General features: G+C 44.9%; 1 protein-coding gene and 1 pseudogene across 1 annotated transcript; both read left to right on the top strand.

Moving 5' to 3' along the window:
* Positions 1–2,243: 2,243 nt before the first annotated feature.
* Positions 2,244–9,635, top strand: LOC137383702 (endoplasmic reticulum magnesium-transporting P-type ATPase-like). Its single transcript, XM_068056880.1, has 4 exons — positions 2,244–2,298; positions 3,443–3,639; positions 5,912–6,084; positions 9,445–9,635. The coding sequence occupies exons 2-4, from the start codon at positions 3,513–3,515 to the stop codon at positions 9,622–9,624; spliced, it is 480 nt and encodes a 159-aa protein (XP_067912981.1). The 5' UTR covers positions 2,244–2,298; positions 3,443–3,512; the 3' UTR covers positions 9,625–9,635.
* A 4,158-nt stretch (positions 9,636–13,793) lies between these two features.
* Positions 13,794–21,218, top strand: part of LOC137383622 (endoplasmic reticulum magnesium-transporting P-type ATPase-like) — a 65,834-nt pseudogene continuing 58,409 nt past the window's right edge.

Here is a 21,218-nt window from a genome sequence, read left to right as displayed (position 1 = left end):
CAAGTTGGCCCCTGCCAAGCCACTCTACCGCTCGCAATGGCTGCTGCCTGCAGCCAGCACCAGAGCACAGCCAAAGATCTCCTTCAGGCCTCCTTCAGACCTGCTCCAGCCAGCAGTGCAACCCTGCCAGTGGGAGAAGACCAAGAGGTCAGCGAGGCAGGCATAGTGAAGGCCAGCGGGAAGAGGTGCAGTCTTCAACACTGCCACTCCAACATCTGGAGATAGTTCATCCTCTGTCTGTACAGCCTTGCTACAGGGTACCTTCTTCTCCATGCTGGCGCCTGCTTATGGCCCCTCTGCTGCCTTCTGCCGCTTCCCCATCCCGAGTTTGCCTCTGCAGGTGGCCATGAGGTTGCTGCTGTGGAATCCCTGTGACTGCACCTCCCTCCCTCTTAGGTTCTCCTCCTTTCTGGAGGACTCTCTCCTGCAGGGATATGGTAGGTGGGCACTGCCTGGTCTGAAAAGTCACTCTGCCAGACGCTTCCTCCAAACACCCCTCTCCATATCCTGTTAGCCTCCTCTTAATGCATACATGTGCCAGCAGCCAGATGGCACTATGGAGGCTTGGCCCCAAAGCCCTGGCACCTGAACACCCACCTCCTCAATGCAGACTGCTCTGACCATGCTGCCCCAGCCTTCCTCTGAAGTTACACTACCTCACCCCACAACTGCTGAGTGCAGCAATGACCATTGCCACCCTGATATACCTGCCGGTGCTGCGACGCCCCGTGGCCCCTATGCACTTGCTGAAAATTGGAGCGGGCCCATAAGATGCCATTCAATTACAACTTTAATGGCCTTAAACTACCTCTTAATTGCCGTTTTAGCAAAAGAGCGCGCCGTTCACAGTTGACTTGCCACCCACCATTGGTAAAATCTGACCGTGCCAAAGCCACTCCATGCAATTCTTCACACACCACCCCCTCCCCACCCCAAAACATCCGGGCCTATGCGTGTGTGTGTGTAAGTGGCAGTGTGTGTGTGAGTGTGTGTGTGAGTGGCAGTGTGTGTGCGTATTTGGGAGTCTGAGTTTATGTGTGTGAGTGAATGTGCATGTCTGTGTGAATGTGTGTGTGTGTGTGGGAGCGAGTAAGTGAGTGTGTGTGTGGGAGTAAGTGAGTGAGTGTGTGTGTGTGTGTGTGAGTGAGTCTGTGTGTGAGTGAATGTGTGCATGTCTCTCTCTTAACCCTAGCTATGTCTACATATTCCCAGCTAGGGATGGGCAGAATATGATCGCAAGGAATGAGACAGTGGAATAATCCTGACATCATACATTAATCACCTTAGTGGCTGTCGGCACAAAATATGGTTCATCCTCTTTTTTCCTGAGCCTGTCCTCTTCAGGTTTTGTTCGATACCCCAGACCATGGGCCTTCTCCAGCCAGTGAAGAAGGGAGGGGGAAATCTTTAAAGCACCTCACTCTTCCACACCCATGTGTAAGGCCATAAGTAAAAAGAGGCAACTTCATCTATTTTCAAATGAATGGCATTTCAATAAATATATGAGAACATGGCACTGCACAATGCAGTATCTTGTTTGTCACAATTGCATGCTTACTTAGTATGACTATCAAAAGTTTGCTTTTGTGTTTTATTTTCAGTTCTTTGGATCTCGTTGTAAAAATACAAAGATGAATTGAATTAGGAATGTAAATTTAAAAGGCACCTGTGAAGGGCTAGGGAGTTTTCAAAGTTCAGGAGGAGGAGAATGTGTGGTTCTGATGGACAATTTGTTGTTAATGGAATGAGAGGACACTGCTGAGGTTTTTTTTAGTTGTTGGAAAATCTTTTAAATGGAGATAAATTCAAGCAAGTGCTGAACCTGTTTCTGGCTTGGACAGAGATCACCTCTAACACAAGGAGTGCTCCATAGATAGAATTATCAGGGCCAGAGTGATCTCCTAGACCAGCTTCGATCGCCATGGGGAGCTGGAGTGGAATTACACAGATTGTTTCTCCCAGATTGGTTTGGGTTTTTATCTGGGGTTCTTTGCCTCTACCAGGGGATCACATGGGGTGGAAAGCATATATTTTGTGACGCATAACTTATCACAATTGTGTGGAACAAGCTGGATGGACCAGGGAGAACTTTACCTGTCTGTCATTGTTTGTCTAACTTCAATAAGAAATGCAAACAATGAACTGAGCCACTTTGCTTCCAATCTGACTTTAACTGAATGGTCTTTGTGTTCACAGAAGCGATGCAACTTTTCTCCTACGGCTCCGCTGACACAGTTTTAGATGCTTGCGTGACTTCTGGGATGGAAATGATATTTGTCCACTTTCTAGATGTGCCAGGTAACAATATGACCATAATACCAGTGAATATTCAGATACATTCATATATCAGACGATAAAAGGATGTGATCGGGTAGATAGAGAGAAACTATTTCCTCTGGTGATGGGGGGTGGGGGAGGGAGTCCAGACAAATGGGGCATAACCTTAAAATTAAAGCCAGGCCATTCAGGGATGATGTCAGGAAGCACACCTTCACATGAAAGGTTGTGGAAATCTGGAACTCTCTCCCCCAAAAAGCTGTTGAGGCTGGGGGGCAAGTAAAAAGGTCAAACTAAGACTGATACATTTTTGTTGGGCCAAGGGTATTAAGGGTTATGGAACCAAGGCAGGTGAATTGAGTTAAGATACAGATCAGCCGTGATCTAACTGGATTGCAGAACAGGCTCAAGGCGTTGAATGGCCCACTCGTGTTCCTATGTTTCTACCTTCTTCTAGGCACCAATTAATCTAGAGCTCTGAACAGTAGTAGTGTTAAGTGGGATTGTGTGCATGCTGATAGTGAACTTGTAAGTCAATGTATGGTGCAGTGTGGAATGGTGACTCTGCTACTCTATGGCTGCCATCTTCACCTGAAAGAAAAGTGTGCCATGCAAGTTAGGCACAATGGTAAAAATGTGTACCAAAGGCCAATGATTTGTCCACGGTGCTTGAAACAGTAACTTCCCCAGTGGCCACAGTTCTCCTGAGTGATAGGGCCCCCACAAGTGAGAAAGAGTGCTCACTTTTCCCCTGCTCCAGACAGCAGCACGCTCCTCCAGTATGAAGGGCCTGGAGGACTGCACTGACCCAGTTGGAAAACTCCTTCATGCTGTTGGCTCCTGCGCTTTTTCTGGAGGGCGACTGTCAGCCCCAAGTAGGTCCATTTCCCTTTGCTGCACCTTCCTGCAGCAGGACCTCCAACTCTACAGCATCAGAGTGTTGCCCACATTTCTCTGTTGTACTATTGTGAACACTTGGTCCATTTTCCTTGCACGACCAACTTCCCATTGCAAAATACATCATAGACCGAGCCCTGTGCCACTGGTAGGTGTCAGCCTGCCCCATGGACCAGTATACCCTCACACTGCAACATTAGAGCTTTAATATTTAATAACTCATCATTTTTAATTTCTTTCCTTTTATAACAATTGATTGCTGTTACAGAAAGAAAGTCCTTGATTTTTACCAACGTGCCTGCCTGACTGGAGAGTGTATTGCTTTATCTTGTAAGCCAATGTTCCACACCCTGCATCCCAGTAATGATGGCAAGTGTCTCCAAAAGTCTTCGAGAACCAGAAGGTGCAGCCAAGCATATGCTAAGGAAGAAAAGATGATGAACTCTGGAACTTTGAACACTGATGGTTAGTCATAGATAACATGTGTGTACTAAAAACTAGGAAATGATCCATCAAATCACAAATACTTGAATTTAGAGGACACATATCTGTAACGTTGTGCTCCCAGGAAGAGTGTTGGGATAAATTTGCAGGTGTGTGTACACAGTGTGAGAGTGGCTCCAGACTGACATCACAGGATACAAGTATTAGCCTTATGTACCTTATTTCACTTTGCCCTTTCGTACTCATGAAGAGATTACAGCCGGCATTATCCTCCACTATCCCGCCCCACAATCATTGTGATAACGGTGGCAACAGTGGAATAAAGAGCACAGTTAAGCCCACTGTCGCATCTCCAGCCGAGCCCTGAAATTTCATCTGACCGCCCTTTCTCTACCCATCACACATAAGTGGCAAAGGGCATATCGGTCTTAGCAGGCCACTCCGTTTCCCTGCTGCCTTCTTTGTGTGCCAGCATTGCTCCCAGGGATCACCAGGATGGAGATGGAGGTAGTCAGCAGAGCAATGCCAGAAGGCCTATTGATACCCGTTTTGGGGGGAGCGGGTGCAGTAACAGGCAACTCTCAGGCCTGACAATGTTATCCTTATTAGACAGTAACAGCATGAGGTGAAAAAAAAAATCACACTGAAAATTCCCCTTCACCAGAGCTGACTTCAGGTGCATGATTTTTGCCCCCTACAGAGGGGGGAGGGCATGAAAATTCATGCTGCCAGCCGGTGTGCCTGTTTGCTGGCACATTCCTGCCCCCGGGCCATTTTATCAGAGGCAGGATCGGCGGCGGAAGGGGTATCATCCACAAGTGACGGATAGCCGATTAAGGGGAATTAATGGCCTATTGAGGCCTATTGTCAGAGGACAACTAGAATTTTCCAGTCAGCCTGTGGGCCCCCTAAGGCTTCGGGAACTAGGCCATCTGCCTGGACTAGCAGCAGACCTGGGGCGTAGGGGGCGGCGCTCCAGTCAGGCTTTGAAGCTCTCCCCCGCTTGCCAGGAGGAGGTGCCCTCTCTCTCTCTTCCTCACCTGAAATGCAGGCTGCTGCTCCTTCGATGCTGGAGGGCCTCCTATTGGCCCTCCAGCTTTGAAAGCCTACCTGCCATTCTTCATTGGACGGCAAGTCTGCCTCTGGCTACCATTGGCCAATTCAGAGAAAATCACTGCCAGGTGACTGTTTCCCACACAGTGTGGGATCAAGACCCCCATTTGACCCTGACTTTGGGGTCCTGACCCAAAACTTTGCCCCAGTATGTGACAGTTGAAATAATTGAAATATAGCTTTGGGCGCAGATTTTGCAGCAGCACTCATTGCTGACCTTGAAGAAAGCAGGCCACAAAAATCTAACAATCTCTGTGGTGTGGATTTCCCCTTTCATGATGTTATTTTGAATCTGGTGCCAAGTCAAGGGATGTCTTGGTCTGCAGCAGCAGTGATGTCAGCAAGCAGGGTAAGCAGTCAATCATACAAAATAAGAGCAAAATACCGCGAATGCTGGAACACTGAAATGAGAACAGAAAGTGCTGAAAATACTCAGCAGGTCTGGCAGCATCTGTGGAGAGAGAAACAGAGTTCACGTTTCAGGTTTGTGACCCTTCATTAGAACAGTAAACAAACTTATTTTTTTGAATGTGGAAAATCTTTATCGTAATGGAGAAATTTAACATTACACAAATATAAAATAAGCTTTTCAGGGTCAGTGAGGGTGTTCAGCAGTAATTGTGAACTTAGTATGCCATTAAAAACCCAGTTACACCTCATTCAACAAGGTGTAACGTTTTCAAGGATTTTGGCAGCAAGGCTAACATCGTAAGGGTGGAAGTTCAAAGTTTACCATTGACTGCAGTCTGGGCAAACCTCAATGGCACACCCTCTGGAGAAGAATAAAATTACTAACAGCAACTTTGGGATTTCCGCATTATTCGGCACATGTAAAAACTACAGCAGTCACTGTCAGTTTCAGTGATGTGATGACAGCAAACGCTAACAGTTTCACCATCATTATTACTGCAAAATCTGGGCCAGGGTTTCCAAAAACTCTCAAGGCAACAAACAATTTGCGGCACTGTAGTGAAGGAACCCATCAATATTTCTTGAATACTCATGCTACACTTACTTGATTCAGTATGTACATTTTTAACTGTTGTGATCCAAAGGTTTCCACAACAATGCTTAGCAAAATATTTAATGATATAAATATTCATTTATTCATTTTCTACCTAATTGGTGATATCTATGGCTTTATAATAACAAACACAATATATTTTTGCTTGAATTTCAGAATTAAATTTTGATCAGGAAGATAATTTCCATCCTCTTGGCAATCAGATCTTACTCAGTCTCATATCCTCCCAGTACCAAGCCAGACTAGACGTGGTCCATCTGATAGATGGCTTGGATAATGCCTGCATCCGATTTGTTTACTTTTCCTTGGAAGATGAGTTAAAAAGCAAGGTATAGACACAAAAGTACAAATAATTACTCATTTAAATATTGAGTATTGGAGTTGTGTTCTGTCTGGGGCTGAGGACACTACTTCTTATGTGCCATTTTTGTTGAAGACTTGCGAAAGAGAAAGTAATTTTCGTTATGTGCTCCCCTTGTGGCCTCGGCGGAGGTGGAGGCACCCTGCTCACTTGTCTCTGCCTGCAGCTGAGATGCACATGGTGGTTGTGTTCGTCATGTAGCTGCCTGTGAGGGCACATCCAGAGGCTGCTGCGCCTGCATCATTACAGGGGCAGCCTCCGTCACTGGGCACTGTTGCACAGATGCTCCCTCTGCCAGAGGGGCCAAGGAGGCTGATGATGATGATGGCGCCCCATGACGAGTGGCACCCTCATCCTCCTCGGTAACAACCTCGGCCCTTGACTGGCACTCCGGTTGGCTGGAGTGGACCAGCATCTGGGGCACAACTGGCATCCCCTTCAAACATCTCTGTGCCACCAGAACGACTGGCCAAGGCTATGTAGTGAGGAATGCATCCTATGAAAGTCAGTGTGCTGTTCCTGCAGACACTCCGAATGCTGCCGCATTTGGCGCTCTATGGAAGGTCTCAGGTGCTCAAAGCCCTGAGTCATAGTGGTGCAAATGAGCTGGATGGACTCCTCCATTCTCAACCCACGACTGCGCACTGTCTGAGGGAACTCTGGCATGTGGGAGCACATCTGTTGCCACTGGTCCAGGTACAGCCTCCTTTCCTGTGACTCCTGAGGCCCTGCATCTGTGCCCAACTGAGCAGGGTTATGTCTGTTCGCCATCCTCCGAGGGGGTCTGCCCACTGCTGTCGCTGCCTCTGGCACTTCCTCCTGCACACTAGTGCCGTGCTTATCACCCAGTGCCACCCTATCTAACTACATGAGGACCCACCAAGGTGACTGCTGCAGGAGGGTGCACTTGTAAGGTGTTTCTTATGATCTCTGATGTGGCTATGCTTGGCCCAGTGATGGTGACCGAGTTGGTCTAATTGCCTCAACATCTGCACCTCCAGGAGACACAGGAAGAGATCATGAGAAGTAGCCTTGAAGAGCAGAAGCCTCTGCACATGCTGAGGCTTCCCAATGTAACTCAGTCATCGGTATGCTGTCGGATAGGGTGGAGTGCAATGCACCCCCTTAATGAACGCATTGTCCTCTGTAATCACCATCTCCACCACGGATGCCCATTTTGCCATGACCAACCTCCTTGTGATCCACAGCTCTGTCGATGTCCACAGCTCCCTCCTTCATGGGAGTGATAATGTGCAGGTATAGAACCCAATCCACCAGTCTGGGCCCTCTCGTGGGCATTATGAGCCTGTTTCTCCTGCAAGGACAACAGAGAGAAATAAGGCACTGCTGTCCTCTATGACTAGTGCCAGCCAATCTTGTCCATTAGAAGCTGCAGGTTTCAGTGCTGGTACGTCCTCAGCAGCACTATGACTCTGAGTCATTCTCGGGCGTCAGTAAGTGCCCTGGGCACACACTCCTCCCATGTTCAAGAGCAGCATGCACCCTGAGGCTCCCCAGCTGATGTGTCTCCTTGCCTGAGTGAATCAGGTCATTGAACCTCCACCTACACTGAACCGAGTTTCTGAGCACCGCACTGCATCTGCTGACTGTGTTAGCTATCTCCATCCAGGTCTGCTTGGTCTGGGTGGGTCTCCTCTTCCTGCCATTCTCCGGGAAGAGGACCTCCCTCCTCACCCTCACGAACTCGAGGAGGACCTCCAGGTCCACATCCACGAATCGAGGGGCTGCCCTGCCTTAGGTTCCAGCCTCTGCCTCTCCTGAGACACCTTTCAAACAGAAAGTTAAGCAATGAAATGGCAGCCACAGTAATGAGCCCGCACCTGCACAGTCCCACCTCCGTTCCACCCCCTCGGCCACTAATTGGCCACTTAACCTGTCACCAAGCCAATTAAGGGGACACACCCATGAAAATCGGGGTCAGCGACTCTTCCCCAACCCCCCTCCCCGGGGTGGGTTTTGGACATGGAAACAGTCCCAACTTCGGTTTCCTGCCCCTGGAAGGAAAATCCCGCCCAAAGTCATTGGCGGAAGATTTCTTCTGTCCCGTATTATATATTAAGAATGCATTTACAATCTCGCCATGAGTAGTAAACACCACAAATCTTCCCCCATTGAGAAGGCGATGTTACAGTATGGTCCTCTGCCTTTGTTTTCTAAAGTGTTCTGGCAAATCTGTCAAGGTTTTGCTGTCAGACTTCCTTAATGTGGTGCTGGCATCAAAATGATAACTCAGGTATAAGACTTAAAAGGTGAACATATTGCTACAGGGCAGATGATTCTGGACGACAGTATTGGTATTGAAGTGTAACATTATTATGATAATGATTTAAAAACTCCTTGGTACATGGGGCTACTCTTCAAGGCCATTCCAGGTGTGTGCAAAGTGCCATCCTGTTGTAAATACTGAGAAATGATGTATGCTCATACCTGCACGTATTTTGATAATAAAATTAAGCTCCTGCAAGCAATGTACAAGAGCTGTCAATGTGGGCTTTAAGCTCAGTTAGAATTTGGCTCATTGCAGGGGCATGGAGTAAGGTGGGGGTGGGGGGGGCGTGGGTTGTGATTCCTACAGGAATTGGGTGCAACACCCCGTAAACAATTTTCTGGCCTCCACAAACCCAACTGACGGACCCTGTTACTAGAAAATGTACCCCACGGTAGTCAGGTTTGACACTGATGAAACAGGATCTATTGGACCCAGTAGCAATTTTCTATCCTAAAAACTCCTTTATGTTCATAAATTGAGTCAATGTTATTTTCACATGTGTGCTAGAAAATGGCTATATTCATAGAATTACACAGAATTTTACTGCCCAGAAGCAGGCCATTCAGCTTAACAGTTCTGTGACAGTGTTTATGCCTCACATAAACTTCCTCCCATTTTACTTCATCTAACCCTATCAGCATATCCTTCTATTCCTTTCTCCCGCATTGTGTTTATCTAGCTTCCCCTTAAATGCATCTATACCATTTGCCTCAACTACTCAACTTCAGAGTCTTCATTTGGATTTCAGTAGTGAAAGGGTTAACATTTGCTTTTTAAAAAAAGTGTACTGTCTGTCAGAAAATCTGTACATTTCCCTCTTTAAAACTGTTTTGTGAGTTTTCCTCTTTCTGTGTGATGCGAGTTGGTTTGACCTCACGGCCCTCTGCTGGTACATTCTAGAAGCGGCCAGATTGCTGTGTGCTAATGTGTGGGGACATCTTCATTATTTTGAACAGTGCAGAGTAGGTTCCAAAATATGAAGTTAGCCCGTTTATACAAGTTTATTTAAACACGTATATTACTTGATTGTGTTTGCAGGGATTTGCTGAGAAGATGGGCCTAGAGACAGGTTGGAATTGTCACATCTCCTTGCAGTCGGATGGTTTTGTCACAGAATCAGATCATTTAATGTCCTCTTTTCAAAATACTGTGGTGCAGCAAGGTTATATATCTCATTTCCAAAGTTTATTACTGCTTGTCTTGATATTTGAAACTTAGCTACCTGAAAATGCAGCCTTATTTAACTCAATATTATCAAGGAGCTTTCATCAGTGAACTCTAGCACTGGCTCTTAAGAAAGAATCAATTTTCTATATGAATTTTAAAAGTACAGCAATTTGATCCTGTGTCTATTCTATCACTCAATGTATTTGTGTCTATAAATGTCAGTTAACAATCTTACTTCTCAAGTCTGTCTTATATATACTAGCTATATAAGGGTTTTACTACATAAATTCTGACGAAATGCACTTTAAATTGTCTAATAGAGTGCTACTCTAATGAGCCTCTTTCATGATGAATTGATGTGTCTTTTTTATGAGTACATCATCCCTTGCTCTTGTCACTATCCACAGTATAAAAGAGGATTTGAGGCTTGTTAACCCGAATAATATGTATCCTGTCATTTCTATGAAGATTTCTCTATTATCTGCTCCATTTATGTAGTTTCCACTCGTTAATTCTGGAAATCCATTGGTCGGTGGGTGAGGCAATTCCAAGACAAAAAGAGTAACAGAAAATCACAGCGATTTCATGCAGAATCATTGATAAGAACCCGTGAGATCTGAATTATATCCAGGCGTGGCTAATCTAATATCACATGGAATGAGAGTGCAGTCCCATAGGTGCAAACGATTAGCATGGACCATCTCTGTCACAAACCATGGGCTAGGTAATCAGCTGGATTTCAAATTCAATGGTTAAAATTGAAGTAATATGAAATGAGGATTTCCACTGTGATTCTCTTTCATTCACCCAATATATAGCAATGAACTTTTCTGTCAACAAATTTAGTTGACTGTAGACCTCAACGGTTTTTAAAAATTGAACTAGCATTAACAGGAAGGCATTCCATGTTCCCACTCAGCCCAACACCACCTGCCCAAAGATTGATTATATTTTCAAAGTTTATAATAAAAGCTACAGCATTTCTCTCCCCCCTTTTCCCCTCCCCCTTTCCCCTTTGTCCCTCTCTCTCCCCCTCCCCCTTTCCCCTTTGTCCCTTTCTCTCCCCCTACCCCTTTCCCCTTCCACTCCTTCCTCTCCCTCCCTCCACCATCACCATTCTCCCCTTCCTCCTCTTCCTCTTCCCCTCTTTTCCTCTCTTTTGCTCCTCTCTACCTCATCTCTTCCTCCTCTTCCCCTCTCTCCATCTCCCTCTTCCCTCTCCCTCCACTTTTTTCTCCTTCCCCTCTTTCTCTTCATTTATCTCTCTATACATACACATTAAAAAAAAACACACAACATAAATTGCACCTCAAAGCTTTTGGAATCCTAGAAGAAGCTCATCCAGCTAAGATTAGGTGGAGTGCATGGAAAGATAAACATAGAAAATGGAGGCAGGCAGACAGAACACAGGGTTATATTGGCTCTGAAATTCTGTGGGCCCACCACTGGTCCCTCACTGTAACTCTGTCAGGAGACTGACAGAAACAACATCTACAGCAACGTCCTAAGGTGGACCACAGGAGTGTTATCGAACAAAATTTAACACTGAGCTACATAAGGAGATATCACGATAGGTGACCAAAAGCTTGGTCAAAGAGATAGGTTTTAAGAAGCATCTTAAAGGAGGAAAGAGAGGTACAGAGGAGGAGAGGTTTAGGGAGGGAATTGTGAAACTTAGGGCTGAGGCAGTTGAAGGCATGGCCGCCAATGGTGAAGCTACTAAAATTGGGGATACTCAAGAGGCCAGGACTGAAGGAACACAGCTATCTTGGAGCAATTGCAGGAGGTGTTATACCTGCCTATTTACCTCCTCTCTCTCCTCACTATCCAAGGCCACAAACACTCCTTTCAAGTGAAGCAGCAATTTACTTGTACTTCTTTCAATGTAATATACTGTATTTGCTGCTCACAATGTGGTGTCCTCTACATTGGGGAGACCAAACCCAGACCGGGTGACTGCTTTGCAGAACACCTCCGCTCAGTCCAAAAGCATGACCCCGAGCTTCTGGTTGCTTGCCATTTCAACACTTCCCCCCCGCTCTCATGCTTACATCTCTGTCCTGGGATTGCTGCAGTGTTCCAGTGAACATCAAAGCAAGCTCGAGGAACAGCATCCCATTTACCGATTAGGCATGCTACAGCCTGCTGGACTGAACATTGAGTTCAATAATTTCAAAGCATGACGGGCCCCCCATTTTATTTTTATTTTTTGTGTTTATTTTATTTTAGTTTGTTCAGTTTGTTTCTACTGTGCCTACCCACTGTGTTTTTTTCATGTTTGTGCTTGTGGCTTTTCAGTTTTCAGTCCACTAACACCCTATCTGTACTAATGCTTTGTCTTACAGCCCACCATTAACACATTGTTTGCCTTTGCTCCATGACCTTCTGGTCAGCTATTCTGTGACCTTGTCCCATCAACATCTCTTTTGTTATCTCTTGCCCCACCCCCGCTTTACTTGCTTAAAATCTTTTACATTTCTTGTATCTGCCAGTTCTGAAGAAGGGTCACTGACCTGAAACATTAACTCTGCTTCTTTCTCCACAGAAGCTGCCAGACCTGCTGAGTATTTCCAGCGTTTCTTGTTTTTATTTCAGATTTCCAGCATCCGCAGTATTTTGCTTTTATCTTGGAGGGTTGTAGGGCTGGAAGAGATTGCAGAGGTAGGGAGGCCATGGAGGGAATTGAAAACAAGGATGAGAATTTTAAAATCAAGATGTTGCTTAACCAGCAGCCGATGTAGGTCAGCGAGCACAGGGGTGATAGGGCAACGGGACTTGGTGCGAGATAGGACATAGCAGCAGAGTTTTGGATGACATCAAGTTGACAGAGGGTGGAAATTGGGAGGCCGGTGCTGGAATAGTCAAGTCTAGAGGTAACAAAGGCATGGATAAGGGTTTCAGCAGCAGATGAGCTGAGGCAGGACAGGGTCGGACGATGTTAAGGAGGTGGAAATAGGCAGTCTTAGTGATGCTGTGGATATGCAGTCAGAAGTTCATCTCAGGGTCAAAGAAGGCTGGGATTTTATTCTGGCGACAGGGATCTCGGTGATTGGAAAAAGCGACGTTGAGATCCCCACATCGCCTTTTCTCCAGAAGGCCCATTGAATCTAGTGCCTATCAGGCACTTAAGTGGACAGCAGCGGGCCTTCCACAGGATCAAGGACCTGTTGCCAGAGGTCCCACACTTGGAGAGCTGGCAGCTGCAGCGCCACCACGGAGGCAGTGGCTGCTGCTGGAGGAGGACCTACCAGTGGGCAAGGAGCGCCGCTGGACCCAGGCCACATTTATGTCAGGCGGGAGGGGTCTCACGGGGTGGGGGGGGTCGCAGGGGAGGGGGTCGGTAGCAAGGACAGGGGGGTGGCTCTCAGCGGGCCCCCCCCCCCTTCCAGATACCACGTGCCTCGTTCACGCACTGTCTTTTAACGAGGGATCACCACACCCCCACCCTGAACCTGGGAAGCAGCCTGCACAATTTTTCATGATGTGCCTCCTGTACGGAGACAGGGTCGCCCGCCACATAGCTCATGGCGGCTGTGCCGGGAGGAGGCCCTTAATTGGGATTAATTGCCCGGTTAAGGGCCTCAATTGGCAACGGGGTGAGAAGGCCGTTCACAGGCCTTCCTGTCCCGAACTGAATTTTGGCGGAGGTGGGATGGTGTCAGGAACCCCTCCTGCCACCATTCCACCTGATTTTATGCTTTCCCTGTCTCCAAACCTGCCGCAGGGGAGAACATAAAATTCCCCCCTAAGTTTTTGAACAGTCTGGTTCAGCCTCTGACAGTTCCCAGGGAGAGGGATGAAGGTGGTAGCTGAGGAACAGAGTTTGTGGCGGGGTCTGAAGACAATGGCTTCGGTCTTCCCAGTATGTATTTGGAAGAAATTTCTCTTCATCCATTACTGGATGTCGGACAAGCACTGTGACCATTCAATGACAGTGGACAGATCGATAGAGGTGGTGGTGAGGTAAAACTGGATGTTGTCAGCATACATGAAAATGCCTGCGTAGACAGTTTCTTTGGGGTTTCCTACAGTATCCTGCTGGAGCCTCAGTGGGAGACCAGTGATAGCCCCACAGAATTTCAAGGCTGTTGTATTTTTCAGAAGCGTATTGGTCAAAAGTAACATTCTTACCAATTTGTAAAGAACACTCAAAGATAATGGCTTGAACAATACATCCTAAGACGGGTCTAGTTCTTTTAGATTCTGAGACTCAGCAACCGATGAGAGAAGATGGGAGTCTATCAGGAAGCAATGGCCAAAGGTCACCAGACAGTGAAACGTGCAGCTTTATGGAGGATCTCAACCGGGTGAGACTGATGTACTAAAAATTTAGAGTGCTTATATGTGGGTGTGTACAGCTATATTAAATCACACCCTACGATGAAGTGCTGCATGTACATCATTGTGTTCACTCTTCATTTGCGCTACAAAATCAATATATTGTTATGACTGCAGCTGGAGCAATACATTGTAAATTCAGTCCCGTCACTCCACAGGTCGCAGCATATTATTAAAGTTTTCCCACCCAAACAGAAAACAGTCAAATTAAACACTCTAGTAACCTCCGGAATAAAGCAGACCAAAGCAGGTATCTTTAGACAACAACAAATTAACTATTTATTAAAACTAAATCTTAAGCACTATTAAGATAAAGCTATGTCTAAACACCTTATAACTTCTTATTTTAATCTAACTTCCCCATTCACACACGTACACTCAAAAATAACAGTAGTTAACCAATTTTAAAAGTGGTGTTTTTAAAGAATTAGCTGTTTCTTAAGAATAAATAAATAAGTAAGTCTTTGTGGCATCATGTGTGGCTAAGGTTGTACATCCTGGCTTATTCCTACAAATTCTTTTAAATGCTGTGAAAAGCCTGGTTAGGTCTTCACGTTGTTTTGCCTCTAAGTACAAAAGCATGTTGACCAATTTCCCTAGCCATTCTGTATTCGCTAATCTGATAGTTGGAGGTTCAATCTGAGAATTTTCTAAGCCCCCTTCTGCCACATCCTCACTATCCTTTTCCTTCTCAATAGTCCCGATCACCTGACATACCTGTACTGGCTTATCCTCCTCCCTGAGATAATATTGCTTAAACATATTGATGTGACACAACTGGTTCCTCTGCCGGTGATCAGGGGTGTTAATCAAGTAATCTACCTTACCCACTCTTTTGATCACTCTATATGGGCCAATGAACTGTGCTTTTAATGGTTCTCTTTGTAACAGTAACAACACCAATACTTCATCCCCTGGTTGAAAATTGTGGGCTTTTGCATTCTTGTCTGCCCATTTTTTCATATTGGCTTGGGATGCTTTAAGGTATTCCTGAGCTACACCACAAGCTTTCATGAGCCTTTCCTGGAGCACAGATACATAGTCCAGTATCGAAGATTCATTCTTTTATTCTAAGAATCTGTCTTTTATGAGCTTTAGAGAACCTCTTACTTCATGTCTGTAAACCAATTCGAAAGGACTGAAGCCTGTAGACTCATTTGATGAGTCTCTGGTGGCAAATGATAGAAAGTCTAGTCCTTTATCCCAGTCATGCGGATATTCGTGACAGTATGTTCTAATCATTGTTTTGAGACTTTGGTGGTATCTCTCTAAAGCTCACTGTGACTGTGGGTGATATGCTGAAGATTTCAACTGTGTAATCCCCAAATTGCCAATGACGTCTTGAAATATCTTCGTCATGAAATTAGAACCTTGATCCAATTAAACTTCAAGTGGTAACGCATATCTCGCAAAGAATTGGGTTAACTCAAAGGAATGGCCTCTGGAAATCAATAAGCCATATCCATGATAGTTAGAATGAATTGATTTCTGCTTTTGTTTTCGGCAAGAATGCTACACAGTCCACGAATACCCTGCTAAATGGTTCCTCAATCACTGGTATGGGAACTATTGGTGCCGGTTTTATGGTAGGTTGTGGTTTTCCCACCATTTGGCATATATGGCATGTCCTAGAAAATTGTCCCCCATCCTTAGTAAGAGCTGGCCAGTAATATGTTGGCTTATACATGATTTGGTCTTCCAAATTCCCCTATGTTCTGCAAAAGGAATGTGATGTGCTAACCTTAATATTTAGGTGGTACCATTATCTGTTCAACAACTGTCCAGTCTTCGTCCACAGGTCTATGAGGCAGTCTCCATTTCCTCCTCAAAACCCTGTTTGCCATATAATAGCAATTTGGAACTCCTTTTGCCTTAGCCATCTGTGCTATTTGGTATAACTCTGTGCTTGCTGTGCTGCAGTGACAGAAGATCTGTTAAACATCTCATTTGGATTATCTAAATCCCCAAATAAGGTTTCGGATACTTGTGCTCTGTTTGTAGTGCCACTTTTAACTTCAACAATGGATCCTGTTTAGCCATTGCTTGGGTTACGACACGTGCAGGAAATATTCCCAGAACTTGTTCCTGTAATTGCTCTGTTTCCCTAATTTCACTTGGTTCCTCTATAATTCTAGGAGAAACTGATACTTCTAATCTGGCCAAATCATTTCCTAGGCGTGGATCAATTCCCCCTACCGGCAAACTGTGGACAACTTTTACAGTTACCATCCCAAATATTAAGTCACTCTCTGGGCATACTTTATATAAAGGTATGGGTATATACTCCCTGCCAACTCCATTAACTAAAACTTTAGCATTCAGAGCACTCTCTGGTGGAAACGATATATCTTTCCCCAGCAAGAGTGTTTGGATTGCTCTTGTATCCCTGAGTATAATGATAGGTTTTCCTGCCTCACTTGAAGGATATGGAGTTACTTTCCCCTTTGACAAAAATTCACTACAACTTTTGGGTATCTTATTCTTAACCTCTACACTCACTTTCGTTTTTGTATTTGGTTTTACAGCTGCCATTAAAACAATAGCCTGGTCTGCTATACTCTCAGTTAGAGTCTTTTCCTCTGCATTAGCTTTGTATACCCCAACAAGTCCTATGGGTTTACCTCGCAATTTCCAGCATTCTGACCCATTTAGTGGTAATGATAACACTTCGACTTGCAAACCTCACTTTTACCCTCAGCACCTTCCTTTCTAGCCTGAGGAGGTGATCTTGGGGCATTCGCAGGTGTTCCTTCTTGTCCCCGGCTATTTGCCTTCCTTTCACTCTCCCACTTTCTATCCTTCTCAGGTTTGTGGGGGTGATGGACAAAAGGTTTTGGCTTATCTACAAGCTCGAAATCAGCATGCAATTTCTGCTGATTTCCTAGCTTTCAAAACTTTCTGATTATCTCCATTAGTTCTCACTACTGAAGGAATGGAATTTTTAAATTCTTCCAAGAGAATCAACTCTCGAAGGTTCTCATATGTGGTTTCCATCTTTAATGCCGACGATAAAAATTAATTTGCTTCACCCTCTCAAATACTACATATGTCTGCCCAGCCAGTCTCCGTATGTTCTGAAACTTCTGACGGTAAGCTTCAGGGGCTAACTCATATGCATCAAGAATAGCCTTTTTTGTCATCTCATAATCTGTAGAAACATCTTTAGGAAGCATGGCATAAAGTTCATGAGCTCTGCCTACCAACCTGCTTTGCATAAGCAGTGTTCAGCTTTCCTTCAGCCATTTCATCTGTTTGGCTATTTTTTCAAAAGGTATGAAAAATGCCTCTACGACCCTTTCCTCAAACTTAGGAAGAGGTTGTATAAATTTAAATAGCTTTTTGTTGGGTCCTGGGCTGAATTCAGATTCTTCCTGTCCCGAATTTTCCCTGGAGTCAAGACCATCCCTTTGTCTCAATTATACATCTCTTAGTTCAAATTCCCTCTCTTCTCTTTCATTTTCTCTTTTTTTTCCAATTCAAGTTTTCTTATTGCTATTTCTTTTTCCTGTTGAAGCCTAAGTTTTTCAATTTCCAACTGAATTTTGGCTAATTCCACTGCATCACTCTCTGACTTACTACCTTCTTGTTCCTTGTCTTTTTCTTCTAATTCCAGGTGTTGGGCTATCAGGTCAATTATCACTGCTTTTTTGGCACCTGATATCAATCCTAACCCCAATTTTGCCACCAATTCTTTTAGTTTATTCTTAGTTAAAGTTATCAACTCACTAAGGGAAACATTCTCCTTTGCCAGAAACACTGCTGCAACTGCTAATGCCATTCTGATGATATAAACTGTATCTTATTATACAAGAAACCTGGTTCCTTTTATTTTTCTGTAATTGGCGTTAGATTTGGATCCCAACAATCAAGTTTCCAATTAATATGATCCCAGATGTGAGAGCAATTAATATGATGCCAGACACAAGACCACAATTTATATGTTATCCCAGAGACAATTAGTCTGATTCTGATCCCGGACGAGCCCCCAATTAATATATTACGACCGTGGTGGGAGCACTACACTGTCAATTCAGTTCCATCACTCCACAGGTCGCAGCATATTATTAAAGTTTTCCCACCCAAACGGAAAACAGTCAAATTAAACACTCGAGCAACCCCCGGAATAAAACAGACCAAAGCAGGTATCTTTAGACAATGACAAATTAGCCAGTTATTAAAACTAAATCTTAAACACTATTAAGATAAAGCTATGTCTAAAGACCTTATAACTTCTTATTTTAATCTAACTCCCCCATTCACTCCCATACACTCAAAAATAGTTAAAAAGCAGTTAACCTGTTTTAAAAGTGGTGTTTTTAAAGAATTAGCTGTTTCTTAAGAATAAATAAGTAAGTCTTTGTGGGTTACATTCCTGATGGACGAGGTATTCTAATGTGAATATAATCAAATGCTACTCGAAGTCTTCAAAGAACAAAGAACAAAGAAAATTACAGCACAGGAACAGGCCCTTCGGCCCTCCAAGCCTGCGCCGATCCAGATCCTCTATCTAAACATGTCGCCTATTTTCTAAGGGTCTGTATCTCTTTGCTTCCTGCCCATTCATGTATCTGTCTAGATACATCTTAAAAGACGCTATCGTGCCCACGTCTACCACCTCCGCTGGCAACGCGTTCCAGGCACCCACCACCCTCTGCGTAAAGAACTTTCCACGCATATCCCCCCTAAACTTTTCCCCCCTCACTTTGAACTCGTGACCCCTAGTAATTGAATCCCCCACTCTGGGAAAAAGCTTCTTGCTATCCACCCTGTCTATACCTCTCATGATTTTGTACACCTCAATCAGGTCCCCCCTCAACCTCCGTCTTTCTAATGAAAATAATCCTAATCTGCTCAACCTCTCTTCATAGCTAGCGCCCTCCATACCAGGCAACATCCTGGTGAACCTCCTCTGCACCCTCTCCAAAGCATCTACATCCTTTTGGTAATGTGGCGACCAGAACTGCACGCAGTATTCCAAATGTGGCCTAACTAAAGTCCTATACAACTGTAACATGACCTGCCAACTCTTGTACTCAATACCCCGTCCGATGAAGGAAAGCATGCCGTATGCCTCCTTGACCAATCTATTGACCTACGTTGCCACCTTCAGGGAACAATGGACCTGAACACCCAAATCTCTCTGTACATCAACTTTCCCCAGGACTTTTCCATTTATTGTATAGTTCACTCTTGAATTGGATCTTCCAAAATGCATCACCTCGCATTTGCCCTGATTGAACTCCATCTGCCATTTTTCTGCCCAACTCTCCAATCTATTTATATTCTGCTGTATTCTCTGACAGTCCCCTTCACTATCTGCTACTCCACCAATCTTAGTGTCGTCTGCAAACTTGCTAATCAGACCACCTATACTTTCCTCCAAATCATTTATGTATATCACAAACAACAGTGGTCCCAGCACGGATCCCTGTGGAACACCACTGGTCACACGTCTCCATTTTGAGAAACTCCCTTCCACTGCTACTCTCTGTCTCCTGTTGCCCAGCCAGTTCTTTATCCATCTAGCTAGTACACCCTGGACCCCATGCGACTTCACTTTCTCCATCAGCCTACCATGGGGAACCTTATCAAACGCCTTACTGAAGTCCATGTATATGACATCTACAGCCCTTCCCTCATCAATCAACTTTGTCACTTCCTCAAAGAATTCTATTAAGTTGGTAAGACATGACCTTCCCTGCACAAAACCATGTTGCCTATCATTGATAAGCCCATTTTCTTCCAAATGGGAATAGATCCTATCCCTCAGTATCTTCTCCAGCAGCTTCCCTACCACTGACGTCAGGCTCACCGGTCTATAATTACCTGGATTTTCCCTGCTACCCTTCTTAAACAAGGGGACAACATTAGCAATTCTCCAGTCCTCCGGGACCTCACCCGTGTTTAAGGATGCTGCAAAGATATCTGTTAAGGCCCCAGCTATTTCCCCTCTCGCTTCCCTCAGTAACCTGGGATAGATCCCATCCGGACCTGGGGATTGTCCACCTTAATGCCTTTTAGAATACCCAACACTTCCTCCCTCCTTATGCCGACTTGACTTAGAGTAATCAAACATCTCTCCCTAACCTCAACATCCGTCATGTCCCTCTCCTCGGTGAATACCGATGCAAAGTACTCATTTAGAATCTCACCCATTTTCCCTGACACCACGCATAACTTTCCTCCTTTGTCCTTGAGTGGGCCAATCCTTTCTCTAGTTACCCTCTTGCTCCTTATATATGAATAAAAGGCTTTGGGATTTTCCTTAACCCTGTTTGCTAAAGATATTTCATGACCCCTTTTAGCTCTCTTAATTCCTCGTTTCAGATTGGTCCTACATTCCCGATATTCTTTCAAAGTTTCGTCTTTCTTCAGCCTCCTAGACCTTATGTATGCTTCCTTTTTCCTCTTAGCTAGTCTCACAATTTCACCTGTCATCCATGGTTCCCTAATCTTGCCATTTCTATCCCTCATTTTCACAGGAACATGTCTCTCCTGCACGCTAATCAACCTCTCTTTAAAAGCCTCCCACATATCAAATGGGGATTTACCTTCAAACAGCTGCTCCCAATCTACATTCCCCAGCTCCTGCCGAATTTTGGTATAGTTGGCCTTCCCCCAATTTAGCACTCTCGTCTTTGTCCATGAGTATTCTAAAACTTACGGAATTATGATCACTATTCCCAAAGTAGTCCCCTACTGAAACTTCAACCACCTGGCCGGGCTCATTCCCCAACACCAGGTCCAGTATGGCCCCTTCCCGAGTTGGACTATTTACATACTGCTCTAGAAAACCCTCCTGGATGCTCCTTACAAATTCTGCTCCATCTGGACCTCTAACACTAAGTGAATCCCAGTCAATGTTGGGAAAATTAAAATCCCCTATCACCACCACCCTGTTGCTCCTACATCTTTCCATAATCTGTTTACATATTTGTACCTCTATCTCACACTTGCTGTTGGGAGGCCTGTAGTACAGCCCCAACATTGTTACCGCACCCTTCCTATTTCTGAGTTCTGCCCATATTGCCTCACTGCTCGAGTCCTCCATAGTGCCCTCCTTCAGCACAGCTGTGATATCCTCTTTGACCAGTACTGCAACTCCTCCACCCCTTTTACCTCCCTCTCTATCCCGCCGGAAGCATCGATATCCTGGGATATTTAGTTGCCAATCATGCCCTTCCCTCAACCAAGTCTCAGTAATAGCAATAACATCATACTCCCAGGTACTAATCCAGGCCCTAAGTTCATCTGCTTTACCTACTACACTTCTTGCATTAAAACAAATGCACCTCAGACCACCAGTC

The sequence above is a fragment of the Heterodontus francisci genome, chromosome 24, assembly GCF_036365525.1.
Source record: "Heterodontus francisci isolate sHetFra1 chromosome 24, sHetFra1.hap1, whole genome shotgun sequence".
Classification (NCBI taxonomy): Eukaryota; Metazoa; Chordata; class Chondrichthyes; order Heterodontiformes; family Heterodontidae; genus Heterodontus; species Heterodontus francisci.
Note: the sequence above shows the minus strand (reverse complement) of the source record. Positions and strands in the feature narration are given on the sequence as shown.

What these genes read in the sequence shown, in the direction of transcription:
- LOC137383702 (XM_068056880.1), top strand. Translation starts at nt 3,513, where the DNA reads ATGTTCCACACCCTGCATCCCAGTAATGATGGCAAGTGTCTCCAAAAG. An exon ending in TGGAACTTTGAACACTGATG is followed by an intron (nt 3,640 to 5,911) that starts GTTAGTCATAGA and finishes CTTGAATTTCAG; the next exon opens with AATTAAATTTTGATCAGGAA. An exon ending in AAGATGAGTTAAAAAGCAAG is followed by an intron (nt 6,085 to 9,444) that starts GTATAGACACAA and finishes TTGTGTTTGCAG; the next exon opens with GGATTTGCTGAGAAGATGGG.